The sequence below is a fragment of the Nycticebus coucang genome, chromosome 1 (assembly GCF_027406575.1).
Source record: "Nycticebus coucang isolate mNycCou1 chromosome 1, mNycCou1.pri, whole genome shotgun sequence".
NCBI lineage: Eukaryota > Metazoa > Chordata > Mammalia > Primates > Lorisidae > Nycticebus > Nycticebus coucang.
In genome coordinates, this window is record NC_069780.1 from 75,770,388 (window position 1) to 75,788,000 (window position 17,613).

Below are 17,613 nucleotides of genomic sequence, written 5' to 3' on the forward strand. Positions count from 1 at the left end.
TTCCATAAGATGGCTTGTGAGATTGTTGATGTGCTCTCTTTCTGTTTTTCAAATTTAGGCATCTAAAGCGATAAATTTTCCTCTCAAAATTGCTTTTGCAGTATCCCACAGGTTTTGGTAGCTTGTGTCTTCATTGTTGTTATACTCAAGGAAGTTAATGATTTCCTGTTTTATTTCTTCCTGCACCCATCTGTTATTCAACAGAAGATTGTTTAATTTCCATGCCTTTGTGTGGGGTCGAGCGTTTTTGTTAGAGTTGAGTTCTACCTTTAGTGCCTTATGATCTGAGAAGATACAAGGTAAAATTTCAATTCTTTTGATTCTGTTAATATTTGTTTTGTGTCCCAGGATATGATCAATTTTGGAGAATGTTCCATGGGGTGATGAGAAGAATGTATATTCCTTATCTTTGGGATGGAGTGTTCTCTATGCATCTATCAAGCACAGTTGTTCTAGGGTCTCATTTAAATCTCTTATATCTTTCCTTTATTTCTGTTTAGAGGATATGTCCAGCTCTGTAAGAGGATTGTTAAGGTCCCCTGTTATTATGGTATTATCAGATATCATATTGCTCAGACTGAGTAAGGTCTGTTTCAAGAATTTGGGAGCATTTAAATTGGGTGCATAAATATTTAGAATTGAAATGTCTTCTTGTTGTATTTTTCCCTTGACCAATATAAAGTGACCATCTTTGTCTTTTTTGACTTTAGTTGCTTTAAATCCACATGAATCTGAAAATAAGATTGCAACTCCTCTTTTCTTCTGAATGCCATTTGCCTGAAAAATTGTCTTCCAACCCTTGACTCGGAGCTTTAATTTGTCTTTTGAAGCCAGGTGTGTTTCTTGCAGACAGCAAATGGATGGCTTGTGTTTTTTAATCCAGTCAGCCAATCTATGTCTCTTCAGTGGGGAATTCAAGCCACTAACATTTATGGAGATAATTGATAAGTGTGGTAGTATTCTATTCATCTTATTTTGTGAGTGTCCATTGCTTAGCTTTATCTTTTGCATCAGTATGGAGGTTAGGTTCTGTCCTTTAATTTCTGAGTTTGTACTTTGCTGCTGAGATCCATTGTGGTGGTCAGTGTGTAGAACAGGTTGAAGTATTTCCTGTAGAACTGGTCTTTTTGTGGCGAATTTTCTCAATGTTTGTATATCCGTAAATGATTTGATTTCTCCATCAATTTTTAAGCTTAGCTTAGCAGGGTACAGAATTCCGGGCTGGAAATTGTTCTGTTTAAGTAGATTAAAGGTAGATGACCATTGTCTTCTTGCTTGGAAAGTTTCATTAGAGAAGTCTGTGGTCACTCTGATGGATTTGCCCCTGTAGGTCAACTGGCGCTTACTCCTAGCAGCTTGCAGAATCTTTTCTTTTGTCTTGACTTTGGACAGGTTCATCACAATGTGTCTTGGAGAAGCTCGGTTAGAGTTGAGGCGACCTGGGGTCCGATATCCCTCTGAAAGCAGTGTGTCAGAATCTTTGGTGATATTTGGGAAATTTTCTTTTGTAATATTCTCTAGTATGGCTTCCATTCCTCTAGGGAATTCTTCTTCCCCTTCTGGGATTCCTATAACTCGTATGTTGGAACGCTTCATAAATCCCATAATTCTGACAGGGAACGTTCTGCTTTCTCTCTCTTCTTTTCTGCCGCTTTTACTATCTGAGTTATCTCAAGAACTTTGTCTTCTACCTCTGAAATTCTTTCTTCTGCATGGTCTAACCTGTTGCTTATACTTTCCATTCCATCTTTAAGTTTCCTAATTGACTGTTTCAGTTCCTTTAACTCTGCTATATCCTTTCTATATTCTTCATATCATTCATCTCTTATTTGATCCTGTTTTTCAATTTCCTTTTGTATTTTCCACTTTATTTGCAGTTCCCTTCAGTGTTTCCATCATTTCCTTCACTGTTTTCATCATGTGTATTCTAAATCCCTTTCTGTCATTCCTAACATTTCTTTATAGGTGGAATCCTCTGCAGTAGCTACCTCATGGCCCCTTGGCGGGGTTGTTCTGGACTGTTCTTCATGTTGCCTGGAGTTTTCTGCTGATTCTTCCTCATGAGTGATTTCTTTTATCTGTTTCCTTGCCCTAATTTTCCTTTCACTTCCTCTTGCTCTTTAAGTTCTTGTGCCTGTGGACTAAGGTTTCGATGAGTCCTTTTGGTACAGGACCAGAAGGATGAGAAGGTTAAAGAGCAAGAAAGGGATGAAAGAAAGGAGGAATGAGCAAAAAGAAAAAAAAAATCAGAGAAAGGAGAGGGGGTGGGTAAAAGGAATATTGACAAAAAGAAGAGAGTCACAGAAAGAGGGAGACAGAGCAATATAGGTGTACAGTAGGGTACTTTGACACAACCTTAAAAAAACCCAATCTTCTGGGGGTGCCCAGTTGGGTGATTTCCTTGAGGTCAGTAGCTCTTTGCTAACCTGATCAGACACAGTACCCCACCTCCACCAAGTAGAGAGGAAAGACAAAAATGCTATAAATCAAACCAAAACAAGCAAACAGAAAACTTTACAGGATAAAATTGTGTGAAAAACCAAATAATAGCGGTAGAAACACTAGCAAAAATGAAGTTCTAGTTATTGAAAAAGGCAGCAATGGGAAATTATAATTAAACTAGAAAAATTGATAAAGAAAAAAATCTGTATGGAAAAGGTGGAAATTAAAAAAAAAAAAACATCAAAATAAACAAAAAAACAACCAAACAACAAGAAAAAAAAAAAAAACCCGAAAACAAAGCAGTATATATATGTTGTTGAATATTGTCTGGGCAACATGTGGTCTTCTGGGATATGAGATGTTAATCACAGTGCTGATATGACTGGAGGCTGCTGATTTCCCAAACCCCAACGGGTAGACATCCTAAATCTCTCTTCAGCCCTCTTAAAAGGCACTTTGATCTTGTAAACTTGCTGAGCAGAAGCTTTCCCAGGAAAGTGCTTGTTGCTGGAATCACTGCTGAAGTGGCTATCCACTTGCCCAGTGTGCCAAAACTGGTCTCACTCTGCCCCTGAGGGTTAGGGCTGTAAGGCGGCTCAGACCCCGCCCTTAGGCTACTCAGTCACTAGGTTACCAACTCCCGCCCAATTCTTGCTCTGCAACCCTGAGGGCGGAGCTTGCCAGGGCAGATCACTCACAATGGCTCCCTGTGGCCAACAGCCAAACACTAGTAGCTCTGTCTGGCTCAGCGGCTCAGACTGGGGCCCTAGACAATGGCCAAAGTTCTCCCCACTCCCACTCAGGCTCTCCCCAAGGCAGTTCAACTGAGTGCCAAGTCCAAAGACACCAAAACAGTTCACAGGTAAGGTCTTTCCAGTTTGCAGTCTCGCTGCTACTGTACTTACAGTTGCCAGCAGGTTTAGACCAATTGAACACACGTGACCACTTGCCGGTTTTCCACTGTTTTAGTCCTCCTCTTGGGGTCCAGAAGTCTCTTGCTGACTCCCTGTATCTTCACAGGGATGATTATAGGCAGATCCCACCAGCCAGAGATGCCTGGAGTCCTATCTCCCCAGACTCATGGTGCCCAGATGCAAGGAAGCTGTTACTCGGCTGCCATCTTGCTGTCCTCCTATTACAGTTTTTTAACATTTTCTGCAACCTTTACCTCCGCATGAAGGTTTATGATTAGAGACCTAGACTATCATAAAACTAATCTACTCAACAATTTCTTTTTGAAGCATGTAAATTGGATAACATTCTACTTACTTTGATCATATCTCTGCAGTCTACATATAATCAGTGTAAAAAAATAGTGTACAGTGATCCCATATTCTTTTAGCCATAGTTTTAGCCTACTATGCAGAAACATATACATATTAAAATGTAGTCCACCTGGGTGCTTTCTCCTCCTAATTTATATTCATTCATTCATTTAGCATACATTCATTAATGCTTACTACATACCAGGCTCTATGATAGGTAAAGGCAGTCTTTTAGCTTTCAGAAAGTTATGGTTCCATCAATAAGCATTTCAGATTCTTCAGCAGAACATTTTTACATGGGTAGAGACTTTAGAAAATAACAAAACTTACCACATAGATAACAGCTGATTTGGCTAGCCTTCTACTCATAATTTCACAATAATCTATTGTTAGTAACTGGGATTCTCTTGACAAATATTTTAGAAAAGGCTTTTATTTTTGATTTGGTACTAAATAAACAATGGTCAAGCCCCTCTACAGTAAGCTCTATGAAAAGGAGAAAAGAAGACATAAATGAATTTCAGCATCCAAACTAAAACCACAAGAGCTGTTGAACCCTTCAATGAGTTAAGGAACACCTGTGCAAGATGAAGACAGGAATGATGTATCTGAGACGGATGGTATTTGCAGACATGTTTTCATCAGCCCTGATCCTGAATAAACTCCAAATGTCACAGAGTCAGTAGAACTTTAACATATGATAAAGAGCTGTAGAACATAGTTTTCAAGGAGATAGGTTTTAAGGTTTATTGTCTATTAAACTATGATACTTGTTAGAGCCTAGCTTTATGTGAATATCTGTCAGCATTCACTTCTATACACATATATTCAATTCCAGACTAAGCTGAGACCCACACATTATTCTATCACACTGGGGCCTCAAATTATCTCATTAAGCCTTACAAGAATTTAAGTTGTAGACCAATAAAAAAATCAAAATTTTAAAACACATCTATTGTGTATCTTTAAGATTCTAACATCATATTCACAACTTTAGGTTTGGTGAATATTAGTTGGAGTAATAAAAATGTGTTTCACAGAATTTAAGTTTGGAAGTGAATGAACTTCCCCTTGGTTCTTGAGTTCCTTCTATAATAATCCAAACAAATAAATAAAAGCTGGTAAAAATGCAGTGTGATAAGGACTTTTTACACAAAAGTGTCTTGAAAACCCAAAGAGGAGTTTATTCTGCAGACTTTTGAATGTTTCTTCCAAAACCAATCGAAGTCCCAATCTACAAGAACAGTTTTTCCTTAATGACAGCCTGAACCTCAAGAACATGAGTAAAAAGTTCAAAAGAGGGAAAAATGCAAAATAGTTTCTTTTAATCAATAAGCCCCCTGAGTCTTTGAGTAATTCAAGTTCCAGAGAGTTTCTCAATCACACCTAAAGGTCTTTAAGGAATCATATATATTTTCTTGTAAATAATTTTATGTAACCTTTTATATATAGTAAAAACTCAATTATAGATAAAAATTACAAGAATTTATACCTTACTATAACTTTCAATATTCAGACATACATCTTTCAAATGTTCTCTCGAGTTCAAATATTGGAGTGTAAGACTAGTTATCAGTAGTTGTTTTCAAAATCTTTTTATCTTTTGACACAGTATTTGAAATAAAATATAAAGAAAATAATTGTTCAATACTAGCTCTCTGGCTTTGCATTTAAATGGATGCAGAATAAAGAACATCAATGTGCTGCTACCAACATTTACGTAATGAAACTCACCACGTTCCTTCTGATATCCCACAGAAGAGGGCACACGTTTAGCAGGCCAGCCAAACTGGACGGGCAAGGTATGTAATGATTCCAACATCCTATTTCCAAAACATAAATTTAGATCTTTAAATGGTTTAATAGCCCTATTTTGTTATACAAATTTTCAACACTAGTGTTATAGTATTAAGTACTATTCATAAAGAGTAAAACCACTTAACTCCACCTGTTGTACCCTGACCTCAAATACCTGAAGAGTAAATATTATTGAATGAAGACAAAATAATGCCAAATTTTGCTGGTTCATTCTGAGGATGGATAACAAATACGACATTTGCTTTCCAAAGGAGCACCATCTCACAAAAATCGGAAAAAATGAACACATGATTTACTCACAGTTTTAAAAGAGATTTTAAGTAACACATTTTCCTAACATGATTTGGAGCCGTGTCAGCTAAATTATCAGGTACCACATAGAAACTTTAGAAAATATGAATAAGCAAAAGCAAAGAAAATAAAAATCACCCCAATCTCATCACCCTGATACTTAGTAATAATTCTAAGTCCTTAAATGCTTCATATAGGCCAGACACTATTCTAATCCTTTTACATGTCTTACCTAATTTAATCCTCACAGTAAACCACTATTATATTATATGAAAGAAAAAAACTGAGACTTTCAGGGTTTAAGCCGCTTACCTCACAGTAAGCTGCTATTATATTATATAAAAGAAAAAAACTGAGACTTTCAGGGTTTAAGTGCAATAGTAAAATGATGTGTATGATTCTCTAAGCTAAAAAAAAAAAAGGGTAGAGCCAGGATTTGAATTAAGGTAGCGAGACTTCAGAAATCATATTACTATTTATACTGATTATATTTGTCACAATTAACATATGTAATATATTCCATACCTCTACTATGCTTGAATGTACATAAATGCATAGGAACTTTTTAACATTGAATGATTTTTTTGCACTTAATATATCACGTAAATCTTTCTTTATAAATGTACAAGATACACACTGTCATTTTCGCCCCTTTACATAGAATTTTATTGTATGGATTTAACATACTGATGACTTATTTACCAGTCCTCTTTTGCTGAGTTTTTTTGTTACTTACACGTTTTGTTATTTATAAGCAGGATGAAAATCTTTGAACACATTTATGTACCTAATTATTTTCTTTTGTTATCTAAATGCCTAGAGTGAAACTGCTAGTTCAAAAGTTACGTAAATACTATAAAAATTTTAGGATTTTAAAACATTTTGAGCACTAAAAATCCAATGTCTCATCGTAGGAACTCAGTGAATGGTAAATAACTGAATAACTATAGGATCTGTTAGTTTAACTGTCACTCATGTGGTCATACCCCAGGTTATCTCTAAAATTGTTTCAAGGAAAAATAAAAGAGGTTTGTGTATGTGGGTAGTTTTATAAAATTACATTTGAAATTTTAGATTTTATTTATATTCCACCAACAATGGGGCCCAGATTCACTGACCAGAGTCTGATTTTCTATTTATTATCTGGTGCATGGATAAGTATTATTTAATCTCCAAATCAGAACTAATTGAATTTTTTCATTGATTCCCTACTAATGAAAGAGTCTAACAGAAGTAGACAATTCATCCACTTAAGCAAAATATTTTATAAACATTAAGGTGAAATGGTAGTCGTTTCAACACAAATGGAACTTCTACGCGAAATTCTATCATTATTTTATATTTTTCTTATTCTTTTATTAAATTGATCAGAATAGGATCAATACAAATCATCGTGTAACACAGAGGAAGCTCTCACTGATCACAAAACTAGGGGGAGAAGCACAGCACAGGCTCACTTGCTCAGATTATAGAATGCATTTACCACAATGTATTTGTCATACCTACAAATGCACCAGACATTATCAACTAAACTTTAGCACTACTAAATAATGAGTTTTGTTGATGGAAAATTAACATTAGAATGCACTCACATTTATCATTATTATCACAAGAGTATTTTAATGTATGACAATTTCTGAATTTAGAATTCAAAGGTACATTGAAGAATTTCATTTTCTTAAACTTAAATTTGAAAACGTAGAACTATTCAGTTTTGTTTTCCCTCCATAGGTAATAAATAGAGAAAGTTGGGGAAAAAGCAATTAAACATTTATAAAACTATCATATTTCTTCATGTCTTGTCCAAGGAAATTTTTGTTGGGTCAATATTTTTATGGTCTACCATAAAATATTTGTGTCATCTCAATAATTAGCATTTTTCAAGGCTCTATCAGAGAAATTGTACGTAGTTTATATACAACTTCTTTTACAGGGAACTATTTAACTTAACAAACCTTTCACGAGTCTCACAAAGAGTTACATAATTTATACTACTTTGGTCCTAGAGTCTGTCCCTGCCTTGTAAACAATCCCCTCCCACATTTCTTGACTGATTCTATTCTCCTTTCTGTTACTTCTACTCTCACTGCTAAGTTTCCTTATCTTCATTATGTGGTGAACTAGATTTCAATAAAAAATTTCAGTCTAATGACATTTTATTTGTCTAGTTAAAACACAGTTTTTTAAAAAAACCTGAGCCACCATGTCCCAAAACTCTTATTTGTTTTCCTCTCTACATTCCCATCACGCATCTAACAATGAAATGAAGCCAACTGCTAAGATAGGAAACAAGTTACTGCCATAAGCTAGCTATAAATAGAGATGAGGCAGCCCTGATGTATTGAAGTTCAGGCTTTATATGCCCTAAGATGTCATAGGAAGGACATGCACTTGCTGTTCATTTCAAAGGCTGTTGACCTTCCTTATTAAGCGGGACATGTTTTCATTAAAAATGGGAAATTGGAGTGTTAAGAGACCTTTATCTTGCACCATTGCATAAGAAACAATTACTGGGGAATTATTCAACTCTCTTGAGAAATACATTATAGTGAAAGATACTTTACCTGATCAGATTTTTAATGAGTGCACCACTTGTCCCTAAATAATTATTATTCTTCCTTGAAATACCATTCTCATCTAAATACTGTATATTGAAACTAGTTTTTAAATTAGTTCAGTTCATTTTTCCAGTTATTAAAAGCTTACCTGAAATTTGAAACTGTTGGGCTAAATTTCTATATTAATGACTCTTTTAAAAGCTGCTACTCTGCTAGACCAACCTGAACCTTGGGTTAAAAGGGCTAAGGCAGAAAGGAACTTTAAAAACCGATGAATTCCCAATACAATAATTTCTTTCCTTTGTAACTAATATTGGTCCTTATCATGGGTACAATCAAACCCTCAGAAACCCTCAGGACTAAAGCTGCACGTATATACCACTCTTTCGAATTTGAATTAGCCAAAAAAGTAGTTATCTGGAGCATGGATCTTCTACTGTTAAGCACAATTTGAGCATAAATGTGAGAAGACCCACAACCTTCCCTACAGACATGGCAGCATTTTCTCAAATTTCTTTTATAACAGTGCCAATCACCCCCAGATTTCTGAACATGATGTAACATTAATGAATTAAAGTAAAACAAGCCACTGAAAAACGCATTTTTTTTTTTTTTTGAGACAGAGTCTCACTGTGTCACTCTCGGTAGAGTGCTGTGGCATTACAGCTCACAGCAACCTCAAACGCTTGGGCTCAGGCAATTCTCTTGCCTCAGCCTCCCAAGCAGCTGGGACCACAGGCACCTGCCACAACGCCTGGCTATTTTTTGTTGCAGTTGTCATTGTTGGTTAGCTGCTGAGGCCGGGGTCAAACCCATCTCCTTCAGTGTATGTGGCCGGCCCCACAACCACTGTGCTACAGATGCCCAGCCTGAAAAATGCATTTTTAACAGAGCAGTATTTACAAGTATAAATGTTCTTAACAAAATATGTGCTGAAGGACTGTTAGAGATTCTACTGCAACTTTAGAACTAACAATTTTGTACACAATTTTAAAGTTATCTTGAAAATGATGATATTTCATGCAATAATTTAGAAAAGAAACTGACCCATCTCCAGGCACTTTTAGAAAGCAGAAACAAGGCTCAGAATTCCTGCACTCCAACCACCCTCACCTTCTTGTAGAAAAAGACTAACCTTTAATCGTTAGATTTAAAAAGGAAAATTATAACTTACTCTTCTCCCTAATTGCTGCAGATGACTTATTAAATTTCTAACCTTTTGTAATATTTTCATAAAATATGGCATTTTTATCAAGAAAGCCACAAATTGGATTTGAGCTTATGCACTATAAAACCCAGATGGTTTGCTTAACTACTCAGACATCCTCCAGTTCAAAAGTTAATTGAATTGAAAACTAAAATTTTGATGATTGGTATGCTTTGAGGGACTCAAGCAGAAGGCTAAATTAGCCTCATGTAGGGATGTTAATAGACAGATTTGAGAAACCATAACAATCGGTCGGAGTATATTGGCAAAGCAGAAGAAAATAATATGTTTACTATAGGTTAGGTAATTATATATTACCTGGACTTCCCAGGGTACAGATGCTTTTCTTTCTCCATATTTTTACTCACTGATTCAATATTAGTCATGATTTTACCCAATTTAACTTGTTCTGGAATTTAAAAAAAAAAAAAACTTTCATTGTATACTACAGTTTTCAACTTTTGCATGCATTTTTTCAAATTAAATTGCAAATCTCAGATTTTTAATAACAAGAGGTATAATGTTCTCTTAAAAATTACTAACACAGAGATACTTAAAAAACACATTTGAGTGCTTTTTATCACCCCATGCTACTTAGCTGTTTTGCAATTACTAAAATTTAGGACTGAAGAGTACAGTGTAAATGAACTGCATATATCATAAAAGAGACAGCTTCCAGAGAGATGGCTGAAACAGCATAGCACATACCAATGAATACAAAAAGATATATATATATATATATATCACCATTGTTACTATTACCAGTAAAAAGTTTAGTTTTTATAGGAGGGAGTGCTATTTTAAAATAATTTGTCAAATCATTAGTTATAGAAATAGGAACACTAAATTCTCCAGAAATCTCATCACTTCATAGAAAGACTAAAGTCCAGAAAAAGGTCTCGCTTCTTAATAAATCTAGCTCTTAGAATCTAAAGAGAAATTTACAATAAATTGTTTTTAATATCCATCATCCATTACTTTCTATTGTGCACAGATAACAGGGCTAATGATCTACAATTTGAAATATTTTAATAAAAACATTAAGTCATATCCACTGAGTGCCTTCTAATTACTAGTTCAAGTTCATTAAAAGATACAGCAAGCACATGAGCCAAAAACCTGTTTTATAAAAATTACAAACTAGTTGGCATCTCGATGCCAACAAATAGAAAAGTATATTAGACTACAGTATTTAATGTAGATTTAAAATGTATAAGAATATAAACTTTTGACAGAAATGGAAAACAGAATGTTAATATGTATTCATTGGTCAGCCTCTGTATCCATGGTTTCCACAACCAAGGGCTCAACCATCCATAGCCTATAAATATTTCAAAAATATAATAATAAAAATAAACATTTTTAAAATAATATAAGAACTATTTACCCAGAATTTACATAGCATTTAGTATTACAGGCCGTCCCTAGGTTACAAATGAGATAGGTTTTGTAAATTTGTTTTTAAGTTGAATTTGCATATAAGTTGGAATAGTCGCATCTACCTATTACCTATAAGAGCCTCCATTAGTAAATTCGAGATGTACGTCAGCTGGATGTTTGTCACTCAAGGTCTGCCCACATTCTTACTAAAATTCAACCATTTTGCTTAGATTAGCATTTGCTAGATTGGTATAGGCCTTCGTTTAACTTCCAGAGTTGTAAAAAAGTTGATTGTAATAGTTTTTGCTGGTTTGGAACTTGGGAACTACCTATGTAAATTAATATAGAAAGGTGATTTTAAAAGATCCCCAGTGTAAGACAAAGTAACAAATATTAGAAACCATGTCTGCTCATTTCTGCTTGCCAATAAAATTTCACAAAGCCCCTGACTCAGTGAGGACATGTAGTTCTCTGGAAAGATGCTTTGAAGAAAAAGTAGGATAGAGCACATGACTCCCACATTGCTTACCTAACTTGCTATATTCCTTAAAAGATAAATGACCTTATTCCTTGCCTTTTACTAACCATAAGAGAATGTCTGATGGGTTAGTGATCACACCTCAAATGTACACTTACACCCAAACTTTGATTTGATTCTGCTTTAATTTCTGAGCAAGTGTGATGTGATATTGTTTATGTACTAAAACTCTACAACTGCAATCACCAACCCCTGGTACTAATAATAGAAACAAAGTGTACAATAAACTGCTATGTGCCTGAATCATCTTGAAACTATGGCCTGTTAGGAATGTGGACATACAGCTCCCCTGTCATCCTCCCCCACGTCCCTGGAAAAAGTGTCTTCCATGAAACCAGTCCCTGGTGCCAAAAAGGTTCCAGCCCATGGCCTGTTGGGAACTGGGCCACACAGCAGAAGATGAGTATCAGGTGAGAGAAGCTTAGTCTGTGCTTACAGCCTCCTCACTGCTCACATCACCACTTGAGCTCTGCCTCCTATCCCCTCCACAGTCCCCATAACCAATCCATGGAAAATTCTATGAAACTGGCCCTTGGTGCCACAAAGTTTGGTCCTGCTGCTCTATAGCCTGTGTATGAACTGTGAGCTAACACACTGTGCTGGAGCAGTAGTATAGAAACTCTATAAAGTACTATTCCCCGGCTGTAGGCCTCCATCTATAGCAGCAACCCCATCCTTTTTGGCACCAGGAATTAGTTTCATGGAAGACAATTTTCCCATGGTCTGGGTTTGGGGGCAATGGTGTTGACATGATTCAAGCACACTATATTTACTGTGCACTTTATTTCTATTATTATTACATTATAACATATAATGAAATAATTACACACCTCACCATAATGCAGAACCAGTGGGAGCCCTGAGCTTGTCTTCCTGCCACCAGATGGTCCCATCCTGTATTTGCAGCCATTCCCCAGCTCTAGCATCACCGCCTCAGTTCCATCGCAGATCACCAGGCATCAGATACTCACAAGGAACTCACAGCCTAGATCCCTCCCATGCGTGGTTTACAGTAGGGTTCATGCTCTGATGAGAATCTAATGTAGCTGCTCATCTGCCAGGATGGGAAGCACAGGTGGTGATGTGGGCAATGAAGACAGGCTATAAATCCAGATGAAGCTTTGCTCACTCACCTGCTGCTCACTTCCTGCTATGCTACCCTGTTCTTAGGCCACAAATGGGTACTGGTCAGGTCATGGCCTGGGGGTTGGAGACTGCAGGTCTGTAGTCCTCAGTAAGACTTCTAAATAAAAGTAACTCTAATTCTTTTAAATGCTTGATTTTTTTTTTCTTAAGTCAACACTAGAAAGGAGATTAAAACATGAAAACCCAGCATTGCTTCTAATCAGTTCAGATGAACCTTTAGGTTGGAAACCATACTTACTGTGTGACTTTGGGCAAATTATAACATCTCTGAGTTTATAGCCATTCCCTTTATGTAAAATATAGTCCCTAAGCCAATTTCAGCAAACTCTACAATTTCAGTTCTGAAATACAAATTATAAATCACTTCTGATTATAATAATTAGTCAAAGAGAGACAGGCAGGAAAAGAAAATGCAGGTAAAGGGATAAATACTTAAGAGTTTGTTTAATGAAATTAAACAAAAAGAACAGAAGGCATTAAAACAGTGGTTCTCAATCTTCCTAATGCCACAACCCTTTAATACAGTTCCTTATGTTGTGGTGATCCCCAACCATAAAATTATTTTCATTGCTACTTCATAACTGTAATTTTGCTACTGTTATGAATTGTAAATATCTGATATGCAGGATGGTCTTAAGCGAAAGGGTCAGTCCACCCCCAAAGGGGTCGCGACCCACAGGTTGAGAACAGCTGCATTAAAACTTCTAACCAAAGGTCATAACACTACCCACCATGCTTTCCTGAGACTTCAGTTGTCATCAATCACTCATTCACCTGGAATCAAGCATCCATTCAATTGCCTTCCCTTCCTTCCTGGGCTTACTTTGCTCTGACCACCTCCAGCTGTTATGTGTGCCCCAAGGCTCTTTTTCCCCTCGGCTACCTTTTAACCCTTTACTTGCATGACATGGTCCACTACCTTGGCTAAATTTATTACCTAAATGTGCGTGGATCACAAAGCTATATATCTTTCTCAAACCACTCCTGAACTGAATAACCAAATATATCTATTTCAATCAGCCTGGCTCTTTCATTTTTAATGAGACCACTGTCCACCATAAATCTGGAAGGCATCTTGACTATTCGCTCTCCCTTGACCCACTCAGTCATTAAATCCCTTCCATCTTTTTTCACATGTACCACCTCAATTCAGATCCTTACCAGCTCTTGTCTGATACATTAGTATCAGCTGCCTCACTTAGATTCTTGGTTCCAACCATGATACACTCCAGTCCATCTTCCCTACTTTTCATAAATGAGCTTTCATTTCCAATTTATGAAATTTTTATTATCATTGTGTTATTATTTTCATTTTACAGTGCAGAGAACATGTTTTGTATAACTCTAATTCTTTGAAATTTGTGAACTCCTACTTTATAGATCACTATGTAGTCAACTTTCTTAATATTCTATATTTGTGTAAAAATAATGTATATTCTCGAATTGTTAGGAGCACTGTTCTTATATTTACCTGACAAATCAAACCTATAAATTAAGTTGTTCAAATCAAATACTTTATATACTTATTGATATATATGTATGCACAAGTGAACATAATTTATTCTTTGCTAAATCATTTGAAAGTAGATTGCAAACAATGACATTTCACCCTTAAATACTTCATCATGTAGTTTCTTCAACATCTCTACTTATAATACCCACCCAAGAAATTAAGTGATCCAATAATATTGAAGAAATTCAAAATATTTCACTCCAAAATACACTCCTTGACATATTTCAAGATGGCTGTTCAGAAGGGCTGGAAATGCAAGAGTAGCTAGAAAAGCTATCTTTTGTGAGAGAGATTTGTATCTGTAAAGAAAATCCACACTGCAAGGCTCTCTCTGAGGCTCTCCCTTGTGTGGATCTAGGAAAGATTAACTGACAATCTCACACATTTAAAGGTAAGAAAGAAACCTTTACCATCTATTCTCTCTGAGAGCTACTCTTGGTGAGGTTTCACTTACATTAACAAGACCAACTTTGCTAGACAGACCTCCTCTTCTTTCTCTCCCATGAGCCGTCTTGCCACTACTATATGACTTATCATCATAACCTGATTTGGGCCATGCTCTGAGCCCCTATTCTTTCTGTAACCTCAAGATGGTATAAAGGCATGAACCATTTGGCCTTTCTTTCAGATCTTTATAAGACGCTTGTGCATTAATAAATGTGTATGCCTATTCTCTTCTTAAATTGCCTTTTGTCAATTGATTTTTCAGTGAACCTTCAAAAGGCAAAAAGAAAGTTCTCCCTCGACTCAATTAGACAATATTATGTAACATATTATCTATGTAAAATTCTTCTGCTTGTCCTAAAAACATTCTTTCTAGCTGCTAAGTTTCTTAATCCATGATTTAATCAAGGATCGCCTGTGTCTCTTAGGTCACCTTAGCCTAGAACTGCCCTGTCCAATAGGGTACCCAACAGCATATGGTTACTGAGTGCTTAAGAAGACTACTCTGAATTAAGATGGGCTATAAGTTTCAAACACATTCTTGATTTCTAACATTTACTACAAAGATAGAAGATACCTAATTAATAAAGAGAAGGGAGGAATAGGAATATGAATTATTTGCAACCCATATTCCATAGGAATGGGGCTTATTTGTGTTGAATTAAACCTTGGATTAAGATTTATTCCACAAGAAATAATTTGGGCTTACTTTCTCCAGGCACTTGAGAATATTTTCAACTCATGATAACTTTAATTTCTCACCTTAAGGATTTTTGAGATACTGGTAATATAAATTCCGATTCAATCCCTGGTGAGCTTGTTTATGAATTATAAGAGGAAACTTTTTTTTTTTTTCAGTTTAGGCCAGGGCCAGGCTTAAACCCACCACCCCTGGGGCTGGCACCCTCCTCCTTGAGCCACAGGCGCTGCAGGGAAACTTTTCTTTCTGTCCTCTCTCTGAGCTAAGTTTAAGACAATCACGTTTCTTTGCCATTTCCTTCTACAAGCAAGGCTTTCCTCTGTCCCTTTCTCCAGTTTAATATCTCACTGATAGTATCACTTGGGGGGGGGAGTCAGATTTTGGGAAGTCTCAGACCCAATTTACCATATATGCACCACAGATATTTTTCTCTGTGCCTTGCTCATGCTAATGAAACTAAAAGTTCAAGGCCACCAGAGATATGCAAATCTTCCAAGGAACAAAACTGGGTTCTGCCCTACAATAACTCTTTAGATTTGTTCTTCCCTTTCTTTTTCCATTTTAGAGTTTCAGGTACTCTACAAACTGTTGAAGGAAGTAATGCATAAAATACTTTCCCCCATTTTGCTAGTCACTGACTGACATTTCAAGCCTCAGCCCAAGGAAAGATATATAATTTAACACTGAAACAATTTGCAGCACCCACCGTTTACTTGACTCCCCTTTATTAGTCTCTACAGTCTTTGATGCTGTGGAATAGGATTTACTGCCCTTGAATACTCAGCATCTGGTATAACATTCAGTACTTTTATCAAACATTTGTTATAGGAATCAATAAACAAAATATTTAATAACTATTATTCCATTACACAGATTTTTCAGTATCAGTATTTTGTTTGCCAGTGACGTGGATTAATTTATTTCAATTACTTCATCAGATACCATAGATACCACATATATACTTCCTTTAACTGATTACCATTTCTTCCCTGACCTTCATAAAAGTCCCTATTTCTTCCCACCTCCACAAAAAAGCAGGAGCTTTAATTCGGATTGTAAAAAAAAAAACCCTAGCTTAAATAGTGAAATTTGACCAATGTATTACTGGGAATTCATTTTCTAGATTTTAGAGCTTTAATAATTTAGAGACTGAATGTCATAAAAGGGAGGGTGTTTCCCATCACAGGTGTCTCCTGGCAAAGATTGGGCAAAAACTTTCTGGAGAACTTTATAGAGGGGATTTCATGTTATGAAACAGTTGAGCTAGTACAGCTTTATGGTCTTTTCTTCATAGAGACCTATTAGATCAGTTAATTTGTTTTCATTCAAAAAATTAATTTCATATATTAAGATTATAAAATGTTTTTCTCCTGTAATCTCTTTCTAAGATACACTATTTAAACTGTATTCAATTTCATATGAAGTTATTTTCATGAAATTTAAAACTTAAAAATGTTGTAAATTTATAGACAGATTCATTAGTCAAGAATGACAGATTGCAATTTACTGACATTTCACATTCTAGTGTGTGGGCTGAGTAGATGTCATATGATTTTCTACTGTTGGAGTTTCCAAGCACATGTGTGTTATATAGAATGCCAAATTCTCACTAGACTGTGAATTCTTTGATAGTTCTTTGAGGACAGGAATTGTTTTTATGTATCCATCCATTTATTCAATCATTCATTCAACAAATATTTATTAAATGCCTACAATGTGATAAGTAGTCTTCTAGGCATGGAAGAAATAAACTAAACAATATGAGGCCTACATTGTGGGGAGTTAAATCATCTATAAATAGTTGGGTAATTATAACTGCAATGCTATGAAAATTTGTTTTCATTATCTCATGAATTTAAAACAAACAATGAAATGTATCTTTAAATTTTGTAATTGAGAAGTCACTGGTAAGCAATTTAATGGAAAAATAGAAGTGAAAGCCAGCTTTCATTGGGTTGAAGGAACGAAGTAATTGAAGATAATAAATGTAGGGCTCCCCTTTTAAGATGGGAAAAGAAAGGAGAGAGATTACGTAAATTTGAGAAAGGAAGTCATGGTGTCAATATATTTCTAAGATGGAAGAAACTGTAGTATGCTTATAGACTATAGGAAAGAGTGTGTGGAACAGTAAAAGAAAGCAAATAATACATAACAGATGTAGTAGGTTCCTGTCAGAGAAGGAAAAAATAGGATAGAATTCAACCATGATCTAGAGAAAAGAAGCATGTTCTAAAACCATAGGTAAGATAGTTAATAACAAGTTTCCAGTGAGTTCACCATGAAGACATTCATTATATCTACAAAGTAGGAT

At 35.7% G+C, this 17,613-nt stretch overlaps 1 protein-coding gene across 1 annotated transcript in view; it reads right to left on the reverse strand.

Annotated features, from left to right (window-relative positions):
• IQCM (IQ motif containing M) overlaps positions 1 to 17,613 on the reverse strand; it is a 474,905-nt gene that overhangs the window by 377,594 nt on the left and 79,698 nt on the right. The window contains exon 4 of the mRNA XM_053597778.1: positions 9,900 to 9,990. Coding sequence (XP_053453753.1) covers positions 9,900 to 9,990 — 91 coding nt within the window. The remainder of the gene's footprint in view (positions 1 to 9,899; positions 9,991 to 17,613) is intronic.